The sequence below is a fragment of the Cotesia glomerata genome, linkage group LG1 (genome assembly GCF_020080835.1).
Source record: "Cotesia glomerata isolate CgM1 linkage group LG1, MPM_Cglom_v2.3, whole genome shotgun sequence".
Taxonomy (NCBI): Eukaryota; Metazoa; Arthropoda; class Insecta; order Hymenoptera; family Braconidae; genus Cotesia; species Cotesia glomerata.
Window position 1 is genome coordinate 35,531,935 of NC_058158.1, and position 22,818 is coordinate 35,554,752.

Here is a 22,818-nt window from a genome sequence, read left to right on the forward strand (position 1 = left end):
TTTCCCTGTAAGTAAAGTTAGAAAATATGAAAATTGAAAAGAATCAATACGGAGTAACATGCTATATCCAATTTTAGGAACAATAGTTGCCCAAGAATACTATGAACAGTATTAGAACCAAAGACTGTGCTAGCAATAGAAACCTTCAGATCTAATTTTCCGTCTAATGTTCAAAGCCTAGTATCGTTAGGCTTTTTTTCGAGCTAAAATTTCGAATCAAAAATTCAAATTTCGTGACTAGTTCCACCACGTCAGGCATTAGATACTAGGAAAAGTTGCTTCTAACAGAATTTTAAATGAGATCGATAGGCAACAATAGACCAGTCAGTCTAGTTGACTCTTAGTCCTGTGACAACCAACTAGCAACAAAGTTTTAACTAGCCATGGAGACTAACACTACTACTCCGTATCATAGAATTAATAAAATTTTTCTCAGTGTTATTGGCCAGTGGCCTCATCAGACCAAATTGTCCAAATGTATTTGTTATATTATTTTATTTTTCTTCTGTTCTACGCAAGGATATCTTCAGGTGATTAACGCGATTAGAAAAAATATATTTTTTAATTCATTTAAATTTCTTTTCTTTTTTTTTTTTTTAACCAAACTACATAATTTTTTTGTCAGTGATAATTGAAATTATTAAAATAGTTTTAGTTTTTATTTAAAAAAATCGGTGAATTTTTTTTTTAATATTTAGCTAAGTGACAATTCAAAAAAAAATTTTTGTGATTTATTCTTCAGTTTTAAATAATTTATTATAAAAAAATTAACTGTGATGTTAAAGCATTTCTTATGATTAATACGATTTTTATTTATTCTACAAAAACTTCTCTAAATTCAGGATATAAATTTTATTTATTGTTAAAAAAAAATTTTAATTATTTAAAATTTTTTATTTCAAAGTTAATTATAGAAAAAAAATTTTTTTTTTTAATCTCAGACCGCTGGAATGATAGCTGCAAGAGTTGACATCGATGTTTTTTTGGAAGCGATTCCGACAGTATTGGCCGATGTTGTTTGTGCAATAAAAATGTTCAACTTTACTGTAAATTTTAGCAAGGTATTTTTTAAAAATTAAATCAATGTGAAAATTATAATTATTAATAATTTTAAATGAACTTTATCTAATTTTTTAATTTTCTTAAAATTTTATTACGTACCTCAAGACAAAAATCTTAATCCAAAATTCAAATTTTAAGGTTTCATCCTTTAAAATTTTGTCCAAAATAGTAAATAAATAAATTAACATTTTATCCAGTGTTTAAAATTTTTAACAATAATTATTTTTTAAATAAAAAAAAAATTTAATCCTAGATGAAAAAATTACTTTTGATAATGGAAGACGACTGGAAAACTTTTTCTTCTGGTCCCGAAAATGACATTCTAAATGAATACGCCCATTTTGGAAGAAAAGTTACCATTTACTACACAGGAGCTCTTTACGGAACATTAGCACCTTTAGTAATAGTGCCAATCACTCCTCTGCTTCTGGATGTAATCGCTCCTATGAACGAAAGTTATCCAAAGCACTTAATGTTCCAACAGATAGAGTTCCTAGTAGACGCTGAAAAATATTTTTATCCTCTATTTATCCTCAATTACCTTGGCACCGTTGCGTTTTTGACCATAATTATAGCAATTGACACGATGTTGATGGTTTACATCCAACATGGCTGCGCTAAATTTACAATTCTTGGGTAATAACTTTGTATAAAACTCAAAAGACCGACCTCACACTTGAGATTAACAATTGACTGAATCAAAATTCGTTGAAATTTTCAGGTTGTTTTTGGACCGAATAGCCAAAAGCGCAGATCGAGAAATCAGCCGCCACAATGATAAATTTACGAATGTTGACTACAAAGATGTCGTCAAGTGCATTGCATTTCATAACCGTACAATCGAGTCCGTATTTTTCTTTAATAATAATTGTTTTTTTATTCTATTGAAAATTTTGAACTTTCTAAGCAGGTTCGCCAATCTTGTCGAAGATGCTAATTGTGTCAGTTTCCTTTCTATAATTGGAATAAATATAATAATGATGACAACTTCGGCTTTGGTGGTAAGTATATTTTGAAAAAAAAAAATGTCTGCCTTGCCAAAATTCAAATTTTGATATTTTTACAGGCTCTGTTCAAATTCATGATGAATGAAACAGAAATAGCAGGTCGGTTTGCGTTCTTTACTTTGGGAGAAGTCTGCCATATTTTTTACAGCAGCTGGCAAGGGGAACTACTTTTGAAACACAGTGAATCAATATTTGACCGTGCGTTAGTATCGAATGAGATTTTTGATTTTTATCCTACAATAAAATATCTAGTTCTATAATTCTTAATCCTTCCACAAAATATCGCCAAAATAAATATCTTAAATAATTAAATTTTTTAATAAAACAATTCAAAACAAAAATCAGTTGTTTTGCGAGAAGTGACAGTAGCGCCTACCTCAACGCTTCGCTTATGAGGCAAGCAATAAATTTGAAACAAATTATCAATTTTATTTTAACACTTATTAATGGCATTTCAACAAATATTCGTAGCACGATTTTACTGTGTTGTGCCCTTTTATCATGGTTTTTGTGTGTGTTTATTCGACATGTCGAAAAAAAAAAAAAAATATAAATAAATAAAAAAATAAAAAAAAAAGAAATAAAAAAAAATTTTTAAATAAAAACAATAACAATTTTTTTCTGAAATTATAATTATAGTCTACTGCAGTAGACTAACATATAAATTTGTTACCGTCCCTGATAGCCAGCGCTTTCTCAGTAAGTACACGGGAAAAAATTTCTGGGAAAATTTACGATACAACTATTGTAAAGCTGGACTATACTTTTATTACTATTAATTGTCAAATATTTTAGAAGAAAAAATACTATTTATTCATGAAAAATTACGATATTACTATTGTAAAAAGTAAGAGATGAAAATTTCCAGTGCTGCCTCTGTATCTTTCCAATAGAACTATAGCAAATTTTACAATAGTTGAATTGGAATGTTTCTCAATTAGTGTGAGTGATGGCCGTGACAGCGCTAGACTCCGAGTTTATGTAAATGTTAAATCGTATGGGTCTTAGTTTAGCTCGGATAGCGTAGAGGGAGAGTCTCTGGCTGCCACCACAGTGTTCTGGGTTCGATTCCCAGATAACACAAAAATGTTGGTTTCTTTTTTCGATTACTGTACAGGTACCAATTAGTCCAACCTTCTATCTCTCTCCCTCCCTAATATTTCTTTTAAAAAAACCAACTGTGAATTTTTACAATAGTTAAATTGTAAAGTTCACAAACATATATTGTATAATTTGCTCTATAGTATCCGACTTTTTAAGACTCTTGCTAGTCTTATTTGTTGGATAAAATTTACAATAGTAGATCGTAAAAATTACTAAATGAGAAGTATAGTCCACCATTACTATTTTATGTAGTAAAAATTACAATAGTAAAATAGTAAAAACTCCTTCAATTTTCTTTCCGTGCAGTTAACTTCTAGCAGTTACGGTTAACTTAACATCAAGTTGGCGGTAATTTTTCACTCAACAACAGTTGTAAGCAAATTGACGGAAATCTACGGCCGCAACTTGAATAAAAGTTAACAATCAAACTTATAGTTAAATTTCCTTTCAACTTTACTACAATTTGACTAAAATACTTGTACAGCAAGTTTTGATATTTATTTGCAGCGTAACTTCTAGGTAACTAATTGTTAATCACTTGCTTTGCCAAATTTTTCCGTCAAATTTGCTTCAAATTGCGGACGTAAGTTATAGGTAAGGTGGCTATCAGGGGTGTTGTTCCCTTTTATCACGGATTTTGTGTAATATTTAGTCTCGGGGATATTTTGGCCGGACATATTTTTTTGGGATATTTTGTCGGACATATTTTTTTTGGAATATTTCGTCGGGGATATTTTGTTGGAGGATCAAAACGCCTGATACCAAAATATTTACACGGTTAAAAAAATTATTTTGATCCATTCGAATAAATTTTGAACCAAGGAACTAGTTTTGAAAAATTTTGTATTTTTGAGTCAAGTAAAAAATTCTTAATTCAAAAATATTTCTACTTGGTTAAAAATTGTTCAATATCATTTTTCTTCTCTTGAATTAAATTAATTTTTTTTAAAGCGTAATTTTCATTTAATTTGGTCAAAATTTAGTTACCAAGCAAACTGGATTGATACCTCAGTGCACTCCCAAAAACTAATGGTGCCATTTTTGTTGAGAAGTGCCATTCCTTGCCGATTGACCGCAGGAAAAATGTTCGAAATGTCTTTAAAAACTTTCAGCGTGGTAAGAAAATTACACTTTCTTCAAAAAAATTATAAAATAAACTAAAAATTTATTTTAGATTGTAAAAACATCATTTTCGTACCTCACTGTGTTTGCATCAATGCGTGCCTAATATTACAAAGTTGAGTATTAATAACTGAATAATTATAATAAAAATAAATTTAGCACTTTGGAATGGTTGGATCGCTTTTTTATACTAAGTATCTTCGCTAAAAAAAATTTATTAAAAATTAAGATCATAAACTTAAGACTTATAGTTAATTAATCGAATTTTGTAACTTTTTTATACTCATATCTTATTATTAATATGTGTAAGTTATGTACTATGATAAATGATAATGTAATCTTTGATATTTTTCTAATTGCGAATTCATTGAAAAATACAGAACTACAAATTTTGAATTAAAAAAAGAATTTATCTTTTTTTTTTTGGAAGAAAATTTCGTCATTTTAAAAGAAGAGAAAATTTTTTTAACGATGAAATAGAAATGTCAGTAAAATTATACTTTTTTGTATAATATAAATATGATAAAGCTTTGTAAGACTACTATGTAAAGAAGAGAATATTATTTCTGAAATTTACGTGGTGAAACATCAAAGCAAACAGTCAGTACATTTATAACCATTGTATTATGACCTGCAGCTCATTATTTATTAAGCTGCCTTGCATCTCATTATTATTATCAGCCTGGAGCAAAGACTTCTTACAGAATTGAAGATAAGGACATCATGATATTCAAACCAAGACATGAAGACATTAAAAGTTTCGATGGAAATAGAACAAACAGTCACAAAACTGACACGAACTTGCGATGAATATTTTTGAAACACGTCATTTTCGAGAATTCAAAGTCGTGCTTACTGTCCTTGGTCTGTGGCCTCCCCAGCCGCCTCTTCAGCGAAATTGCGCGCGAGTTTTTGTAATTTTAGCTATTTTAAGTATATTGACCGTCAAGGTAATTTTTTTTTAACTTATAAAAATTATAAGCTTAAAAAATATTAAAAATTTTGTTGCAATAGGTGATCAAATTTTTTAAACTTATTCACGATATTGACGGTGCTATTGAATGCATGCCGATGATTATAGTTCATCTTGTAAGTTTGACAAAGTATTTAAACTGGATCTTCAATGCTGACAAGGTACACTGAAAAAAATAGAAGAAAATTCAAAATTTTTAATTTTGCTTTGTGGTTTTCATCAATTTAAAATGTAAATTTAGCTCAAAAAAATATTCATTCATATCGAACGCGACGGCGAGACTTTGGAAGTGAGCAAAGACGTCGAGATCATGGAAAATTGGATGAATCGAATTCGAACCAGCAGCGCTTCTTATGCAAGTATGTTTAAAATTTGAACAAACCCTCAACTTTAGCCCGAAAAAATTGTTTTTTAACTGAGCAGCCAGCATATTCACTATTTTGGGGATGTTTTTCCTCGCACCAGCAGTGCCAAAAATTTTGGACATTGCCGTTCCTCTGAATGAGTCTCGGCCTTTGGTGATGCTGTACCAAACTGAGTACTTCGTTGATGAAGAAGAATACTACGTTTATATACTGCTGCATGCGTATATGTCAGTGTCAGTTTCCGTTGTTATTCTTGTGTATTTCGACGTTCTTCTTGGCACGCATGTTCATCATGCTTGCGCAATGTTTACCATACTCAGGTAACATTGTATTGACGCTCTGAAAAAAAAATTAACTTGAACTTAAATAACTTTGAAGAATTTATTCTTCTTGATTTGAGCAGAAAAATTCTTAGACTGAGAAATTTTTCTTGGTTTAAGTAAATTTTATTTGATTCAAGACTTTTTCGTCTTGATTCGAAACAATAAAACTCATTGATATTATTTTCTTAGTTCAAAAATTTTTCCCTTGATTTAATTTTTTTTTCTGTGTAATTTACATTACATTATTTATCTTACCTTTTATAATTATAATTATTCTTGATCAATATTATATTATGTTCAATTTATTTATATATATTTTTTTTTAGATCATATTTGGAAACAATACACCTCGATATTTGTAACGCTTCAGATTCCAAAAAATCTGAAATGCTCAAACGGAAAATTGTCCATTGTATTAAAATTCATAGAAATACTCTAGAGTATGTTGACTTTTTTGGAATTGGTACAAAATGTTTGATGATATGAGTAATCAATAGTATTTTTGAACTTATTTATTAGATTTGCCGACGAATTGGAAGCATCTTACAGTACTGCTTGGTTTATTATGCTAACATTGTGTACTTTTGTAATTACACTGACTGGGACTGTGGTTAGTACACGAATTTCATTTTTTTCAAGCATTAGTACCCACTTTGTAATTGTTCAAAAATTAATTTTTGAACCTGTATTATTCTTAAGAAAATAATAATAAAAAGAATCGGATTAAAAATATCAAATATTTCCATGAAAAATATTAATAAATAACACTTCTAAATTTTTTTCAAAATTAATAAAAAAAGAAATTGTATAAATTTAATAAAAACCGACAAAAATTCGACGAAAAATTTTCAGGCAGTTATGAAACTCGACAATCCAATGGAAGCAACAAAATTCGTCTCATTTTCACTAGGCAACGTTTGTCATCTCTACTACACAACTTTCAAGGCTCAGATGATCATAGAGGAAAGTGAAGCAGTTTTTTATTCAGTGTCAGTTTTTAAAAATTTTTTACTTCTACAAAATTATAAAAAAATCAAAATATTTATCTTAATTCAATAAATACCATTTTTTAGTTACTTTTCTGATTGGTACGATTTCCCTCCAAAGTACCAGCGACTCTTGATCCCCATTATGATGAGAAGTAAGACTCCTTGCAGCATATCCGCAGGAAGTATATTTGTCCTGTCGATGGATTTATTCAGCTCCGTAAGTAACAAAAAACGTCAATAAACGTTTTTGAAAACTCACAAATGGTATTTTATTTTAAAGGTAATTCAAAAAGCAATGTCTTTTTTTACACTTATATCTTCAATGTGTTGAAAACTCTTCGACGATAGTTCAATTCTCAAATGTGATATAATTATTGTAATAGTTAGCTACTTTAGGGGCTAGATAACAATTAGTGAATGAATAGAAAAATGTTTTGATAACTGTTATATTAAAAAAACAAAATAAAATTTACCAAAAAAATTTTGAAATAAATTTATTGCAGTGACTTTCAGCGAAAAATGAACAATTGACTAAAACTTTTGTTGTAGAGAATTGAATTTCCTTCAAGAAAGGTTTCCTATAGTTTTTCCGTATTTTCAACATTTAACCTAAAATTTAGGGTTAAATAAATGACTAACAAATTATTGAAGTTTAAATAATAAAATAGTACAATTTTAATGATTTTATTACATTTTTAGAAGCAAATCGCTTTAGAAAATTAAATTATATTGAGCGATACGTGTACGGCAGGATCGTTGAACCGATTATACAAGAAATTTCCAGCGGCCTCCGGATAAATTTTTTATTTGGTTATGAATCGTTTCGCAAGCCTATCAATTATCTGAGGACTTCCTTTGCTCGTATATTGTATCTTAATTGAAAATAAGTAATTAACGAAATTAAATTTATGAAAAAGAATTTTAGTCTGATTTTTTGTAAAGATTTTGGGGACACTAATTTGGGATAAGTTTTAAAAAGATCAGGAAAATCGGTTAAGTAGTTTGGGAGTTATAGTCTTTGCAAACTCAAGGGTACACCTCAAAGCGCGAGAGTAGGAATTTTGAATTGTGATTTGGGGCTTAAAGATTGGAAACATGACAAAATTGTAAGAGAGCTTTTTTTATAGATAACTTAGCTTTATCTAAAACAGGTTTCCTATGATTTTTCCGTAATTTTCATTCTTTAGATAGAAATTATGTCAAAAAGATTAATAATAATTTATTTGAAGCATTTTCATAAGCAATTTAATTATCAAAATTAAAAATCATAATTCTAAGGTAAATATTGAAGATATGGAAAGATTATAATCTCATAATTATGAGACATCTTTATATATATATATATATATTTTTAATTTCAGTGAGACCCGACAGTAGGAACTGTGATCGGATTCAAGAAAATTTTGTGTTATTGCAATAAAATCAATCACGTGCTGATTGAAATATTACATTGTAATAAAGTTTTAATGATAATTTTTACCAAAACGGTCCAAACTGTAACAGCTTATTCGAATAAGCTTAAAATTTCTAAATTTAAGACGTGTGTACAGGACAACGTTTATCGGGTCCGCTAGTTTTTTATACACTGATAGAAGGATTTCTTAACATTTAAGAAGATTTCTTTGTATTTAAGAAATCATTTCTTAAACATCATTTCTTAGTATTTAAAAAATATTTCTTTGTATTTAAGAAATATTTCTTAAATACTAAGAAATATATATATTTTTTAAATACTACGAAATATTTCTTAAATACTAAGAAATCCTTCTATCAGTGTAGGAAATTCGACGTTCTATAAAAAAAGTCTTCATCACTTCTTCCTTATCTTTTGGAATCTCTAGTGGAATACTGGTTCAGGTGAGAAGAAGAATTTTTTATTATTATTCATACTTACTGTCTTTACATTGCATGCATTTTTAATGGGTGGAAGTAGGTCATTTGGATTTATGTATTTCCATTCCGTGGGTATTCGTCAAAATTTTCCGTGGAATCTGAGAGATCTACCAAGACAATAAGCGCAACTAAAACTAGAAAAAATGGTATGTTTGTTATAATTCAACTCGAAAAATATTTATTAAACTTACTTAAAAGGATCTTGATCTTGCAGCTGGTACGCCTTTTAAAGTTATGACCTCTACCAAAAAAAAATTGTCCATCGATTACATTCGCCCGATCATTCTTACGTTTCAATTTCTCAATACCGCTTGGTAAATATTTTTTTTAGTATTACACATCAGAATAATTTAAGCAATTATAAAGTTACTGAAGCCTGAATAATAAAAAATTACGAACATGAGATGAAAAAAAAATTGTACAAATTATTTCAAATAGAAAAATTTATTTTTATCATAACCTACAGAGTAAAGCTCAATGTTTATTAAATATAATGTAATAAAAAAAATATCAATTATTTCCATGAAGAATATTAATAAAGTACACTTTTAGATTTTTTTCAAAATTAAAAAAAAAAAATTGTATAAATTTAATGAAAACATACAAAAATCCTACGAAAAATTTTCAGGCATTTATGAAACTCGACAATCCAATGGAAGCAACAAAACTCGTCTCATTTTCACTAGGCAACATTTGCCACCTCTACTACACAACTTTCCAGGCTCAGATGATCATAGAAGAAAGTGAAGCAGTTTTTTATTCAGTGTCAGTTTGTAAAAATTTTTTACTACTACAAAATTATCAAAGAATCAAAATATTTATCTCAATTCAATAAATACCATTTTTAAGTTACTTTTCTGATTGGTACGATTTCCCTCCAAAGTACCAGCGACTCTTGATCCCCATTATGATGAGAAGTAAAACTCCTTGCAGCATATCCGCAGGAAGCATATTTGTCCTGTCGATGGATTTATTCAGCTCCGTAAGTAACAAAAAACTTCAATAAACGTTTTGGAAAACTCACAAATGGTATTTTATTTTGAAGGTAATTCAAAAAGCGATGTCCTTTTTTACACTTATATCTTCAATGCGTTGATAACCCTTCGACGATAGTTCAATTCTCAAAATGTGATATAATTATTGTAATAGTAAAATACTTTAGAAGCTAGATAACAACTAGTGAATGAATAGAAAAATGTTTTGATAACTGTTATATTAAAAAACAAAATAAAATTTACCAGAAAAATTTTGGAACTTTATTGCAGTGACTTTCAGCGAGAAATGAACAAGAAGTTATTAAAAATTTTCCAGAGTCGCGTGATAAATTTACGTGTTTGTAACAAGCATCGTTAAGCGAAACAATTGTTCTGTTTCTCGAAATCTATAGTCCATTAATTATTGACCAATCATTTCCTCTGTTCTTTTTGCAACTAAGACTTCTGAGAGAATAGCCAATGATTTTAGCGAAAATTGACTTCAAGAAGACAATGATTGTCAGTCGCAATACAGACACGCAACTAAAATGAATATTCTCAAAACCCGTCATTTTCGAGAATTCAAAGTCGTGCTCACCCTTCTGGGACAATGGCCGTCTCAGTCACCTTTGCAGCGATATTGTGTACGGTTTATTGTTCTGTTAGCTATTTTCAGTATTTTGACACCAAAGGTAACTGTTTTACGTTCATAAATAAAATTTGGCATTCGATTTATAAACTATATATGGATAGAATAGATTATCAAATTCTTTGAAGTTATTAGAGACATAGATCAAGTTATCGAATGTTTGCCGATGATTATTCTTCACTTTGTAACTCTTACAAAATATTTCAACTGGATTTTCAATCAAGAGAAGGTATTTTTGAAATTTTTATTTCTTAGAACACAAAATACGTTTTTTTGGAAATTTTTGACTTTTTATAGGTGGATAATTTAATTTTACACATCGATCGTGATGGAAAGGCTTTAAAATTAGACCGAGATGTTGCTATAATGGAAAAATGGTTACAGCGAATACGAAATGTTTCGTTGAGTTATTCAAGTATGGATTTTGTATTTTTAATTATTATTCAATGAAAAAAAAAAATTGTATTAAATTAAATTTGAGTTATTTGTAAAGTGTCTGCATGAAATATTAATTTTATAATTGCTTATATTTTAATTTAACCTAACAAAAAATAAAATTGTTAATTTTGTCAAATTTTGGTCTTTTGATCTCCAAAAAAAAATATTTATTATCCAGCCGCAATGTTTTCAATTTTAATATTATACCTTGCATCTCCTGGCGCTCCGAAGCTCATGGACTTGATAAATCCGCTGAATGAATCTCGTAAAAGAATATTTTTATACCAGACGGAATATTTCGTCGACCAAGAGGAGTATTACGTTCATATTTTGATTCACGCATATATGACCGTCCCAATTTCCGTCGCTGTTCTCGTCTACTTTGATAATTTAGTTGGAACGAAGGTTCATCATGCTTGTGCCATGTTTGATATTCTCAGGTAAACTACATCCTAAATTATACTTATTAAATTTTGATATTTGTTCACTATATTTGAGTAAAACTAAATTTTTATAGTACTTATTTAGAAAACATCAATGCTGGAAAAATAAGTGATGCTGGTAGCAAAGAAGATTACAGTAGAATTCATAGGAACATCGTGCGCTGCGTTAATATGCATAAAAATGCTCTAAAGTGAGTTTTATTGTTTCAAAAATTTTAACAAGGCTTCAAAGTTTAATTATTTTGATCATTTAAATTCAAAGCTTTATTAAAATTTTTTTTAGTTACAAATTTTAATGTTTTTTTAATAATTTTTTTTCGTGAACTTTTATCAAATTTTTCTTAAGCTTTTTTTTTTTAGAAATAAGCATTACTAATTTTTTGAATCCTCAGATTTTCTCAAGATTTAGAAGATTCTATATCGTCAGCCTGGTTGTTAGTTTTATTTTTCAGTCTGACGATAATTTCAATTACAGGCACAGTGGTAAGAATTTTTAATTTTTTGCGGTCTGACTTGTTATTATAAAATAGAAAAAAAAATTTTTTATCTCTGCAGACAACTACAAAATTTGATCAACCTAACGAAGCCTTCAAATTTATGGCTTTTACTATCGGCGCTGTTTTTCACCTCTTTTACACCAGTTTCCAAGGCCAAGAACTTATAGATCAAAGTGAAAGAGTTTTTCGAGCTGCGTATGTACTTAAATAAAAAAAAAAAAAAAAAAAAAAAAAAAAAAAAACTTGGTAACAAAATAACAATTGTAATTTCAGGTACGACTCCAAGTGGTATAACCTCCCTTGTTCTCACCAAAAGCTCCTCAGTTTTCTGATAATGAAAAGTGTGACACCAAGTGTCATTACTGCCGGTGGAATGTATATTTTATCACTTGATACTTTCAGTATCGTAAGTAATTTCTAGAAATTAATAGTTTTGTCAACTACGAATTTTTTCTTTTTTTTCAAGGTCCTCAAAAATGCCATGTCTTTCTTCACTGTTTTGACGTCAATGCGATAAAATTGGTTTTAAATTTATACAGAAATTTTATTGAATAAATTAGAAATTCAGAAGATATTATTTTTTTTACTTATTTTAAAATAAACTTTTTTTTTATGCGTTAAAATAATTTTTTTTTGTCTAAAATTAGTTAAAAATTTGAGTTTTATTCACTCAAAATTGACATAAAATTTTTATTGATTAAATGCTTTTTAAAAATTAAAAATCTCCACAAAAATTTGGAAATTTTGGAAAATTTAACTAAAAAACTTCATATAGTTTAAAAAAACTTTATAGAACAAATACGACTTTCAAATTTTTAGAACTTAAAAAACACTCATTTTTATTTGATCCGTCCAAAAATTAATTAAGTACACTATTTTAAATTGTATATTTAATGTAAAAATAAAAATTATCAACACATAAAAACTTAACAGAATATTTAAAGAAAGAATTGAATATTTTTTAAGAGAGAACTTGGCTCAATATAATTTTATATAATAAAGCACACAAAGACAATCTTCAATAAGAAATAAAAGAAGACATTAAGTTTCAATCGAACTGACTAGAAATAGCAAAATTTTATTCTAAGAAGAAAATTTTGAATATCGCGTGATGAAGTTTTCGAGGAAGTAATAGATAATACAAATGTTCTATGAATAAATTAGCCTCACGAAAAGCTAGAGCTAATTAAATATTAATGCGCTTCATGACTATTTCTATTATCATAAGCCTGTCGCCATAGACATCTAACAAAATAGACAACGCAGCTTTGAAAATACTAATTATTCTTAGAAAAACATTAGTAATAATTTCTACTTCGGTATTAGTCGTGAGTTAGACTTCAAACTGCGATGAATATTCTCCAAAGCCCGCACTTTCAAGATTTCAAAGTCGTGCTTTCTCTCCTCGGACAATGGCCTTCTCAGTCGCGACTGCAACGATACAGTGCTCGGTTTTTCGTGTTGTTTGCTATTTTCAGTATTTTAACACCAAAGGTAACTGTTAATGCTTGTAATAACCATTCAAAAGTGTTTTAATTATTATTTTTTGAAAACTTTTAACGATAAAGTAGGTTATAAAATTTGTTGAAGTGATGGATGACATTGACGGAATCATCGCGTGCTTGCCCATGATTTTCGTTCATCTTACTAGTCTTACCAAATATTTCAACTGGATTATAAATACAAGCAAGGTAATACAATAAATAATTTTTTTTTATTTTTTTGAAAATTTGTTTTCATTTTGATTTCCAGTTTGACCGTCTTATTTTTTTGATCGAGCGTGATGGAAAGACTTTGGAAGTTAATCAAGATGTTGAAATTATGGACGATTGGTTGAGAAAAATCAAAAGTGTTTCAACGACTTATACAAGTACCAATTTTTTTTTTTAAATAAAATAATTATTTATTTTTAAAAAATTTTTTTGTGAATTTTGAACTTCAGATAATAATTTTTCATTTTAATCAATTTAAAAAATATTTTACTTACCATTTTTTTTTTAAACATCTTCCAAAAAAATAAACATAAAATTTATCCAAATTTGATTTTTTTTCACATAAAAAATTTTTTTTTTTATTTTTTTGGGAATTTTGAATTTCAGATAAAAATTTTTCATTTTAATCAATTTTAATAATATTTTACTTACCATTTTTTTTTTAAATATCTTCCAAAAATTAAACATAAACTTTATCCAAATTTTGTCTTTTTTCACATAAAAAATTTTTTTTTAAATATTCATTAAGTTTTTTTTTTATTAATTAAATTTCAGCTTCTATGTTCGGGATCCTCGGAGTGTTTTTGATCTCTCCAGCATTTCCAAAAGTGCTGGACATAATAAACCCATTGAACGAATCCCGTCCGCTGTTACAAATCTACGAAACAGAATATTTTGTGGATGAAAACGAGTATTACTTATACATACTGCTGCACGCTTATATGACCGTACCGATTTCTATGGGGGTCCTTATATACTTTGATATTCTCCTTGGAACCCATGTTTACCACGCTTGCGCAATGTTTGAAATACTCCGGTACCTTTAATAAAAAATTTTATAAAATATTTAATTTAATTTAATTCAGTTACCTTAAATTTCTTTCTCAGAACATATTTGAAGACAATTCACGTAGAAATTTGCGACGAACAAGTTGAGGTGAAAGATAAATCAAAGAAAATAATCCACTGCGTTCGCATGCACAGAACTACTCTAGAGTAAGTTAAAAAAATATTTTCTTCGATAATTAATTAGTTATTTCTTCGAAAATTTTTGAAAACAATTACTGAATTAGATTTGCCGATGAAATAGACTCGGCTTACAGCACGGCTTGGTTCATCATGCTGATAACTTGTCTTGTAGGAATGACCTTCACCGGAACAGCGGTAAGATTGATTATTATTGATACTTTACCTCGTAAAATTCACAATATTTTGTACAGACAGTTATTAAGCTCAGTGAAACAAATGAAGCGATAAAGTATGTTTCATTTTGTATGGGCCATGCGTTCCATCTTTACTTTACAAGTTTTCAAGGACAACTTCTTATAGACAACAGTGAAGCGGTCTTTTATGATACGTTAGTATTTTTTGTATTTCTTTGAATGAAAAATTTGTTTATTATTAATAAAAAATTATTTAGAAAATTTGATAAAAATAAAATTACCATCTTTAATTTTTTTTTGTATTTCTTTGAAAAAAAAAAAAAAAAAACAATTTTTTTTATTAATAAAAAATTATTTACACAGTAAAAAAGGCCATTCGGCAGCCGAAATGGAAGTAGATTTCATTTTTATAATAATAATAATAATAATAATAATAATAATAATAATAATAATAATAATAATAATAATAATAATAATAAAAGGAGTAATATTGAGGCTATTAACACTTCTGAGTAGTGAAAATTGAAGCTTATTAGAAGAGCTTTACGATGCATTTTACCAAATTTTAATATCTTGTCTAATTCAGTTGTTATACCAAGTTGAAGTAGTAAAAACATCAATTTTTACGATTTTCAAAATTTCAAAATCATGTCATTTCCAAATTACTCGCCCGATTAAGCTCATCTTCGAACTTAACCTTGGTTTTGATCGATAAATGAAGCATGTTGAGTTTGAGAAGAATCGGTTATAAATTGAAAACGTTATCGTGCTAACAAGCCGCGTTATATCGTATAAATATATATAAATATATAAATACATACATATATAAACTTTTGAACTATGTACATTTTCTGACTCAGCTCGACAAACTAAGTCAGAAAATTACTAAATTTTTTAAAAGTTGCGCCATGAGGACGGCTGCAATAGTTAGATTTTTATGAAATCTAATAAAAATTTTGCGTCAAAAAATTTAGTGTTAAATATTTAACATTTTTATGTGCAAATTTAACATTTATTCTATTAAATCAACACAAAAAAGTGTTAAATATTCAACATAAAAATTTTTAATACAACATTTTTTGACGCAAAATTTCTTACTTTGTAGAAAATTTGATAAAAATAAAATTATCCTCTTCAGTTATTCGTCAGAGTGGTACAGAATTCCCATCTTCTACCAAAAACTCCTTATTACAATAATGATGCGAAGCATGAATCCCTGCAGAATTTCAGCTGGAAAAGTATACATTCTCGCGATGGATACTTTCAGTTCAGTAAGTTTTATTACTGCACACTATGCTAAAAATATCGTAGCGTAAAAATAATATTTTTTTTTCTTTTAAAAAAGGTGATGCAAAAAGCGATGTCTTTCTTCACAGTTCTGTCATCAATGCGTTGAAAGTATAAAAAATTAAATGTTATTCTTATTGTTGCTTAATTTTTCACTTTTTGTTATATTTAAAATAGTTAATAAATAATTGATAACAAATATTTTGTAAATATTGATTGAATTTATTTATTTTTTTTCTGAAATTTACATTTTAGTGAAAATTTAATAAATTACAATTGAAGAGAAAAAAAAATGATACTGAATTTAGCAGACACTACAATTTTTTGATTTTTCTTGAAAAATGAACAAGGTCTAGAAAATTATTTATAAAAAATTGCATTTACAATTTTTCAGAGATACAAAGATGGAATTTTTTAAATAAATTTTTTTTGCTGTGATGTATTTGTTAGAAAAATTCTAAAAATTATCAGATGTTTCTCAATTTCAATATCATAAAAAAAAGACACAATATTCATCTTTAATATAATAAAAAAATTTTAATCATAAATTAATCACATTAAAACACATTATTAATTTATAAATTATTGTATTTTAATTTTTGTAAGATTATTTATTAATTTAATGTTAAAAAAATTTTTTTTCAAAACCTCTATTTAATTTTTCACTTCACCATTTAAAAAAAAAAATCAGTAAACACTCGACTATTTTTTTGTTTCATAAAATAAAAAATTAGTGCAAGAAAAATATTTTAAAAAATCGTACTTGTAGTTTTTAAAATTTTTAAACTCAGTTATTTTTTATAAATTTTTCTCATTAGAAAAAATCATAATAATAGACAAATGTTTGTTAATTTCAATATAAGATTTTTGTTTCGATTTAAAACCACAGCAAGTGTCAAACATAACAAAAATAAACTTCTAAAACCAATTCAATCTCAATCGTGACTTACGCTCACGTGACAAGTCAAATCAAGCGTGATTGTATAGCTAAATAAATAATTTGTTCTTCACCCAGCAAAGCTTATAGCTGATAAAATATTAACGTGTATATTTGAAGAAGCTTTCAGCGGAAAAGATCTAACAGAATAAAGATTAAAGATTCACTTTAAGAATAACAACTTAAAGAAGTAAGTTCATTGAAATAATAGTCGCAATATACACACGCGACTGCAATGAATATTCTGTATACTCAACATTACCGAGAATTCAGAGTCGCCCTTAGTATCCTGGGACAATGGCCTTCTCAGCCGCCTTTTCAGCGATATTGCGCACGATTTGTAGTACTTCTGGCGATCTTTAGCATTGTAACACCCAAGGTACTATTTATACTATCCTTTAATTCTGCGTGTGTACTATTTGCTTTAATTGAAGTAAGAGTTAATAAATGTGGTTGAAAAATAGATAATCAAGTTTGTTGAATGTATTAGAGATGTTGATCTCGATAATCTTATCGAATGTCTGCCGATGGTTATGCTCCACTTGGCGAGTCTTAGCAAATATTTCAATTGGATTTTCAATGAAAAAAAGGTGATTGTATTTATTAATAAATATTTATTTTATTTTTATTAAAACGGGTTAACAATTAATACACGGAGAAAAATTAATTGTACTATCTACTATATAAAAATATTAACTCCTACCATCTGAAATGGTAATAAAATTAATTAGTCACAAATTAATAGGTGGTATAATTGACAATTGTAATAGTTACTATTAATAATGGTAACGATTACTATCGAAAATGATAAGTGTAATTATTAAAAATTATAACCGCTATAATCGAAGATGGTAACTGTAACCATCTCAGATTTTAAAAATTCTAAAAGAAAAAATAATATAAATTTATTTAATTAAATTATTTATTTGCATCCATATTTTAATTATGTACATTTTTTCTTTTAAAATATTAAAACAAGTAATAACACAGTCGTTTAAATCCATATATGATAAAAATTTTCAAATATTAGAGCTGTCATTGATTTTTTGTAAGATTTAAAATTTTTTTTTTTAATTTCAATTTTTTTTTTTAATTTCAATTTCATTGAAAATTTTGATTTTTTTGGAAATTAAAAATTTTTTTGAAAAATTTGGCGTTGAAACTCATTTTAAACAAATAAAAATTTAAATATATAATACACTGCGCTACTGCTGCTTGTAGTTCATTCAGAAATGCATCCACGGTAATGCAGATTTTTAATTTTTTAAATAGTTTTTATTAGCTTAGATAGTAGCTATTATTATTACTGATGGTAATTGTAACTATCAGGTTATATTAGGAATTATGATTTTAATAATAGTAGTAACTAATTAAAATAATAGAAGTTATTATTACTGATTACCATCATAATAGTAATACTTACCATCAGGATAGTAAATACTACACGGCTGCCCAATTTTAAAACACAGTAACTTTTAGACCTTAATTTCAAGTATTTTTTCTTAAAAATATTTATATTCAAGTATTTTTTATTCATAAATCAAATTTTTCATCAATTTGGCAGGCAAACTTATTTTTAATAAAAAAAATTTTTAAAAATTTTTAAATGTTAGTTACTGTGTTTTGAAATTGGGCAGCCGTACAATTCAAATGGTTCACTTAATTATTTAAATAATATTTACTACTATCAAATTCAGTTAATAGATTTTACTATAACTAGATAATAAACTCTACTATAAAATTTTTTCCGTATAGGTTAACAATATGTTGTTTCTTATTGATCGGGATGGACAATCTTTAACAGTGGAACAAGATATTGGTATCATGAACAAATGGTTAGATCGCATACGGAAAATTACTTGGAGCTACACAAGTATGTGCAATAAATTAAAGAAAAATTAATCTTAATATTAAAAAAAAAAAATTGTGCAGTTAGTAAATTTTTGTTTGTTTCTTTGAAAGTTAATTTTAAAAAATTAGTTTTTACCTGAAATTAATTAATTAAAAAAAATACAGTTTCCATGTTTTCAATCCTCGCATTGTATCTCGCATCCCCGGCAGTTCCAAAAATACTCGACATAGTTTCTCCACTGAATGGAACACGTGAAAAAATTTTTTTGTATCAGACGGAATACTTTGTCGACCAAGATGAATATTACGTTCATATTTTGATTCACGCTTACATGACCGTACCGATTTCCGTCGGTACTCTCGTCTACTTTGATAACATGCTGGCGACCAATGTCGCTCACGCTTGCGCTATGTTTGATATTGTCAGGTAAAATTTTGAGCAAACATTGGATGAATATAAAAATAATTTTATTTTAGGATAAAAAATTTTCAGCGCTTATTTGGGAAAATTAAATTACAAAAAAGTAAATTTTGAAAATGATGATGATGAGATAAGGAAATTACGAGGGGAAATTTGTCGGTGCGTTGACATGCACAAAAATGCTCTGAGGTAAATAGAAAATAATTATTTTTTTCAAAATAATTTTTATTAAATAAAAAATTAATTACTTAAAGAAAATTCTTAGATTCTCTCGAAGTTTAGAGTCGTCAGTTTCATTTGTTTTGTTAGTAATTTTACTGTTTAATTTATTGATCCTCACTGTGACTGGAATGGTGGTAAGTTTCAAAAAATATAAACTTCAATATACATGCCGAAAAATTTTTGAACAATTTCAAAATTTTTAAAAAAAATTTTTGAACAATTTCAAAATTAAAAAAAAAATTTTCAACAGTTTTAATTAAATATTAAATTACTTTTTTTTATTAATACAGACAACTATGAAATTAGATCAACTCAGCGAAGCGCTAAAATTCGCTGCATTCACACTCGGCGCCGTGTTCCATCTTTTTTACACCAGTTTGCACGGCCAAGATCTTATTCAACAGAGTAAAAAAGTATTCCATGCTGCGTGCGTATTTTTTAAATTAAACTCAAAATTTATTTTAACAAAAAAAAATATTCTCTTTGCCAAATTACCTCAAAAAAAATTTTTTACGTCAGTTACATGTCACAGTGGTACAACTTACCCCCTCAATGCCAAAAACTCCTCATTCCAATAATGATGAAAAGCATGACACCGTGCACAGTAACAGCCGGAAAAAAATTCGTACTCTCCATGGAAACTTTTAGTATGGTAATAATTCAAAAATATTTTAATCTACTTACTCAATAATCTTTTTTCAGGTGCTTCAAAAATCGATGTCATTCTTCACTGTCCTGTCGTCAACTCGTTAATCCACAAATTTTTGATACTCTTAATATTTTAATACAAATATTTGCAGTTGATTGTTTGCAAAATATATTTTTTCACTATACAGTTAAACTTGTCATTTTATTATTATTATTATTATTATTATTATTATTATTTTCAAATAAAATTGATATTATTTATAAGAATAAAAGTGAAAGAGAAGTAACTACTCTGTAAAATTTGGATTGTTCCAAAAAGGTAAGCGAACAAAGTTGCAGACAAAAGTCAAAGCAGACAAATGTTAAAACTATTATTGAGACTTGACAAAAATGAACAGAATAAAATCCCAACCAAAAAAGGCAATCCAAGAACCTGCTAGTTAGCCATTGCATGTCTTTTGATTAGCAATCCCTTTGATGTCAATCACGAAACGTCCATAAATTTCTAGTTAACGACAGCTGCAGTATTAAAAATTAAAACGGTACTTGGAACAAGCATGGACAATATGGACGTCAATAAGTTCAAACTGAATTTTAAATCAAGTTACCCATTGTTAGTGTCATGCTATCGTTGACATTTCAATTGCAACAATGGATATCTTACAGAATCGTCATTTTACAAACTACAAGTTTATATTCACCTGCTACGGACAGTGGCCATATCAGCCGCGTTTCCAAAAAAACTGCCTGAGGTTTCTCATCACCATGAGTGTTTTGAGTATTTTGACGCCTAAAGTAAAACATCAATCGTTAATTGTTCAAAATTTGTTGTCAATAAAAGAAATTTACTCACTAATTAATTTTTTGGACAGACAATTCGGTTCATTAAATATTTTGGAAACATCGACGGTATGATTCAATGTATTCCCATGATTGGTGTTCACTTATTGGGACTTGTCAAATATTACAATTATACTTTTAATTACAGATCAGTTAGTTCAATTCAATTTTTTTCAATTTTTGATTAATAATAAAACTTTTGAAAAAAAATCAATATTTTAGATCAGACGCTTGTTTTCGTTGATCGAACGCGACGGAGAAGCTTTAAAGAACGAAGAAGACAAGCAAATAATGGAAAGATGGCTGGCTCGCGTAAGAAAAATTACAACTGCTTATACAGGTACTTTTTGAAAAATATTATTTAAATCCAAAAAAATGATTTTACTTCGCTTGATTGATGAGTTCGCTTGATTGTGCCAAGATTTGAGAATGTATCTACCCGACAGCGGCCATGTTTCCAATCCTGGGTCTGTTTTTGGCGTCGCCGGCCATTCCTAAAGTTTTGGACTTCATCAAACCATTAAACGAAACTCGCGCTCTGATTTATTTATACGAAACCGAGTATTTTGTGGACCAAGACGAGTATTATGTGCCGATTCTCATTCACACTTACATGACTGTTCCCTTGTCAGTTGGCAGCATTGTTTTTTTTGACAACATGCTCGGGACTTTCATTCATCACGCGTGCGCAATGCTGGAAATTCTCAGGTTTGGATAAATCAAATTTTCACTTATAGAAGACATATTGCTGAAGTTTTTGAACTTTTTCAGCAATTATTTACAAAGGATACATTTAGACAGTAAAATTAAGAGAATTGATGATCCTGTAAGGCTGGATAGAATACGGAAAAATATTATTCGCTGTGTTCATATGCATCAAAATAGTTTGGAGTGAGATATTTTTCAAAAATTACTATAGTAATTTATAAATTTTTATTTTTATTTTTTTTTAAGGTTTACTACAGAGTTAGAATCGTCGATAAATATTGCATGGCTCATTGTTTTAGGGTTCAATTTATTGATACTTACTGTTACAGGTATGACGGTAAGTTATAAATCAAATTAATTGATAAATTCAATTTTTTACGCCTCAAAATTTATTACAAAAATAATTTTAAACACTAATTCATAAAATAAATTAAAATTATTTTTAACAAATCTTTATTATAATTTTTTCATGTGATTACTATGAAAAAAATCTAAAAATTTCAAAAAAAAATTATCTGTAACTTATAAAATATTTTACATTTATAAAATTTGAAATTTTTAAAGAGTAATTTGATGAATATTTAGACAGTTATAAAAATAGATCAACCTGACGAAGCAATAAAATTCAGCGCGTTCACAATGGGTGCCCTTTTCCACCTGTTTTATAACAGTTTCCAAGGACAAATACTGATTACACAAAGTGAAAAAATTTTTTATTCTATGTAAGCATTCAATAATTTCTCAAAATTCCAATTAAGACCAAAAATTTTAAGTTTCTTCTTGAAATAAGTACATTTATAGATACACATCTCAATGGTACACTCTACCTTGTTATCATCAGAGACTTCTCAGTACAATGATAGTAAGAAGCCACTCCCCGGCCGTAATCACTGCGGGAAAGTTGTATATTTTATCCATGGATACGTTCAGCATCGTAAGTACTATTTTTAGAATGACTTTTTAAATCAATTTTATTGTAAATTTTTGTTTATTATTCAAGGTACTGAAAAATGCGATGTCTTTCTTCACTTTATTATCATCAGTGCGCTAAAATTTAGGCGCAATTTGCTTCAATTTGCTTCAATGGAGAAACATACAAAATTGACGACGGCGTTGATTAAAAATTAATTTTTCATCAATTGTATCAAAAATATTTTATTTTTATATAATACTGTTATTTATTTTTTATT

At 27.8% G+C, this 22,818-nt stretch overlaps 5 protein-coding genes across 10 annotated transcripts; all 5 read left to right on the forward strand.

The window, feature by feature from the left end:
* The first annotated feature begins 150 nt into the window (after positions 1-150).
* On the forward strand, positions 151-4,464 carry LOC123274869 (putative odorant receptor 59c). The gene is made up of 8 exons (XM_044742636.1): positions 151-530; positions 942-1,061; positions 1,316-1,698; positions 1,784-1,906; positions 1,973-2,063; positions 2,129-2,271; positions 4,157-4,289; positions 4,348-4,464. Exons 1-8 carry the CDS (start codon positions 384-386, stop codon positions 4,399-4,401), a joined length of 1,194 nt encoding a protein of 397 aa, XP_044598571.1. The 5' UTR covers positions 151-383; the 3' UTR covers positions 4,402-4,464.
* A 303-nt stretch (positions 4,465-4,767) lies between these two features.
* LOC123275260 lies at positions 4,768-20,217 on the forward strand. Its single transcript, XM_044743256.1, has 29 exons — positions 4,768-5,245; positions 5,310-5,429; positions 5,510-5,627; positions 5,692-5,953; positions 6,283-6,396; positions 6,476-6,566; positions 6,809-6,945; positions 7,030-7,162; positions 7,226-7,269; positions 9,688-9,820; positions 10,759-10,887; positions 11,188-11,339; positions 11,417-11,533; positions 12,113-12,245; positions 13,592-13,709; positions 14,107-14,242; positions 14,440-14,547; positions 14,625-14,715; positions 14,772-14,908; positions 15,853-15,985; positions 17,150-17,317; positions 17,403-17,528; positions 18,694-18,811; positions 18,955-19,216; positions 19,283-19,399; positions 19,476-19,566; positions 19,723-19,859; positions 19,952-20,079; positions 20,135-20,217. Exons 1-29 carry the CDS (start codon positions 5,102-5,104, stop codon positions 20,215-20,217), a joined length of 3,780 nt encoding a protein of 1,259 aa, XP_044599191.1. The 5' UTR covers positions 4,768-5,101.
* Positions 8,885-12,379, forward strand: LOC123274902 (odorant receptor 13a-like). 4 transcript variants are annotated; one of them, XM_044742695.1, is made up of 13 exons: positions 8,885-8,984; positions 9,053-9,152; positions 9,467-9,603; positions 9,688-9,820; positions 9,884-10,504; positions 10,571-10,690; positions 10,759-10,876; positions 11,078-11,339; positions 11,417-11,533; positions 11,735-11,825; positions 11,898-12,034; positions 12,113-12,245; positions 12,306-12,379. In XM_044742695.1, the coding sequence occupies exons 5-13, from the start codon at positions 10,361-10,363 to the stop codon at positions 12,354-12,356; spliced, it is 1,173 nt and encodes a 390-aa protein (XP_044598630.1). In that variant the 5' UTR covers positions 8,885-8,984; positions 9,053-9,152; positions 9,467-9,603; positions 9,688-9,820; positions 9,884-10,360; the 3' UTR covers positions 12,357-12,379. The 4 variants fall into 4 exon arrangements, with proteins under 4 accessions (XP_044598630.1, XP_044598654.1, XP_044598645.1 ...); XM_044742719.1 differs by having other exon boundaries at positions 10,590-10,690; XM_044742710.1 differs by having other exon boundaries at positions 9,467-9,820.
* On the forward strand, positions 12,868-16,152 carry LOC123274923 (odorant receptor 4-like). 2 transcript variants are annotated; one of them, XM_044742731.1, is made up of 9 exons: positions 12,868-13,333; positions 13,411-13,530; positions 13,592-13,709; positions 14,107-14,368; positions 14,440-14,547; positions 14,625-14,715; positions 14,772-14,908; positions 15,853-15,985; positions 16,060-16,152. In XM_044742731.1, the coding sequence occupies exons 1-9, from the start codon at positions 13,190-13,192 to the stop codon at positions 16,108-16,110; spliced, it is 1,164 nt and encodes a 387-aa protein (XP_044598666.1). In that variant the 5' UTR covers positions 12,868-13,189; the 3' UTR covers positions 16,111-16,152. The 2 variants fall into 2 exon arrangements, with proteins under 2 accessions (XP_044598666.1, XP_044598674.1); XM_044742739.1 differs by having other exon boundaries at positions 13,246-13,333; positions 13,408-13,530.
* Positions 20,218-20,385: 168 nt separating the features above from the next.
* Positions 20,386-22,758, forward strand: LOC123274888 (odorant receptor 4-like). 2 transcript variants are annotated; one of them, XM_044742674.1, is made up of 9 exons: positions 20,386-20,875; positions 20,953-21,072; positions 21,143-21,260; positions 21,367-21,628; positions 21,692-21,811; positions 21,875-21,965; positions 22,214-22,350; positions 22,430-22,562; positions 22,629-22,758. In XM_044742674.1, exons 1-9 carry the CDS (start codon positions 20,732-20,734, stop codon positions 22,677-22,679), a joined length of 1,176 nt encoding a protein of 391 aa, XP_044598609.1. In that variant the 5' UTR covers positions 20,386-20,731; the 3' UTR covers positions 22,680-22,758. The 2 variants fall into 2 exon arrangements, with proteins under 2 accessions (XP_044598609.1, XP_044598617.1); XM_044742682.1 differs by lacking the exons at positions 22,430-22,562; positions 22,629-22,758 and having other exon boundaries at positions 22,218-22,298.
* Positions 22,759-22,818: the final 60 nt, after the last annotated feature.

What these genes read in the sequence shown, in the direction of transcription:
- LOC123274869 (XM_044742636.1), top strand. Translation starts at nt 384, where the DNA reads ATGGAGACTAACACTACTACTCCGTATCATAGAATTAATAAAATTTTT. An exon ending in CTACGCAAGGATATCTTCAG is followed by an intron (nt 531 to 941) that starts GTGATTAACGCG and finishes TTTTAATCTCAG; the next exon opens with ACCGCTGGAATGATAGCTGC. An exon ending in CTTTAAAAACTTTCAGCGTG is followed by an intron (nt 4,290 to 4,347) that starts GTAAGAAAATTA and finishes AATTTATTTTAG; the next exon opens with ATTGTAAAAACATCATTTTC.
- LOC123274923 (XM_044742731.1), top strand. Translation starts at nt 13,190, where the DNA reads ATGAATATTCTCCAAAGCCCGCACTTTCAAGATTTCAAAGTCGTGCTT. An exon ending in ATGCACAGAACTACTCTAGA is followed by an intron (nt 14,548 to 14,624) that starts GTAAGTTAAAAA and finishes TTACTGAATTAG; the next exon opens with ATTTGCCGATGAAATAGACT. An exon ending in GAAGCGGTCTTTTATGATAC is followed by an intron (nt 14,909 to 15,852) that starts GTTAGTATTTTT and finishes TATCCTCTTCAG; the next exon opens with TTATTCGTCAGAGTGGTACA.
- LOC123274888 (XM_044742674.1), top strand. Translation starts at nt 20,732, where the DNA reads ATGGATATCTTACAGAATCGTCATTTTACAAACTACAAGTTTATATTC. An exon ending in ATACTTTTAATTACAGATCA is followed by an intron (nt 21,073 to 21,142) that starts GTTAGTTCAATT and finishes TCAATATTTTAG; the next exon opens with ATCAGACGCTTGTTTTCGTT. An exon ending in GCAATGCTGGAAATTCTCAG is followed by an intron (nt 21,629 to 21,691) that starts GTTTGGATAAAT and finishes GAACTTTTTCAG; the next exon opens with CAATTATTTACAAAGGATAC.
- LOC123274902 (XM_044742710.1), top strand. Translation starts at nt 10,361, where the DNA reads ATGAATATTCTCAAAACCCGTCATTTTCGAGAATTCAAAGTCGTGCTC. An exon ending in GGATTTTCAATCAAGAGAAG is followed by an intron (nt 10,691 to 10,758) that starts GTATTTTTGAAA and finishes GACTTTTTATAG; the next exon opens with GTGGATAATTTAATTTTACA. An exon ending in GCCATGTTTGATATTCTCAG is followed by an intron (nt 11,340 to 11,416) that starts GTAAACTACATC and finishes AAATTTTTATAG; the next exon opens with TACTTATTTAGAAAACATCA.
- LOC123275260 (XM_044743256.1), top strand. Translation starts at nt 5,102, where the DNA reads ATGAATATTTTTGAAACACGTCATTTTCGAGAATTCAAAGTCGTGCTT. An exon ending in TGTTTCAACGACTTATACAA is followed by an intron (nt 13,710 to 14,106) that starts GTACCAATTTTT and finishes ATTAAATTTCAG; the next exon opens with CTTCTATGTTCGGGATCCTC. An exon ending in ACTCTCCATGGAAACTTTTA is followed by an intron (nt 20,080 to 20,134) that starts GTATGGTAATAA and finishes ATCTTTTTTCAG; the next exon opens with GTGCTTCAAAAATCGATGTC.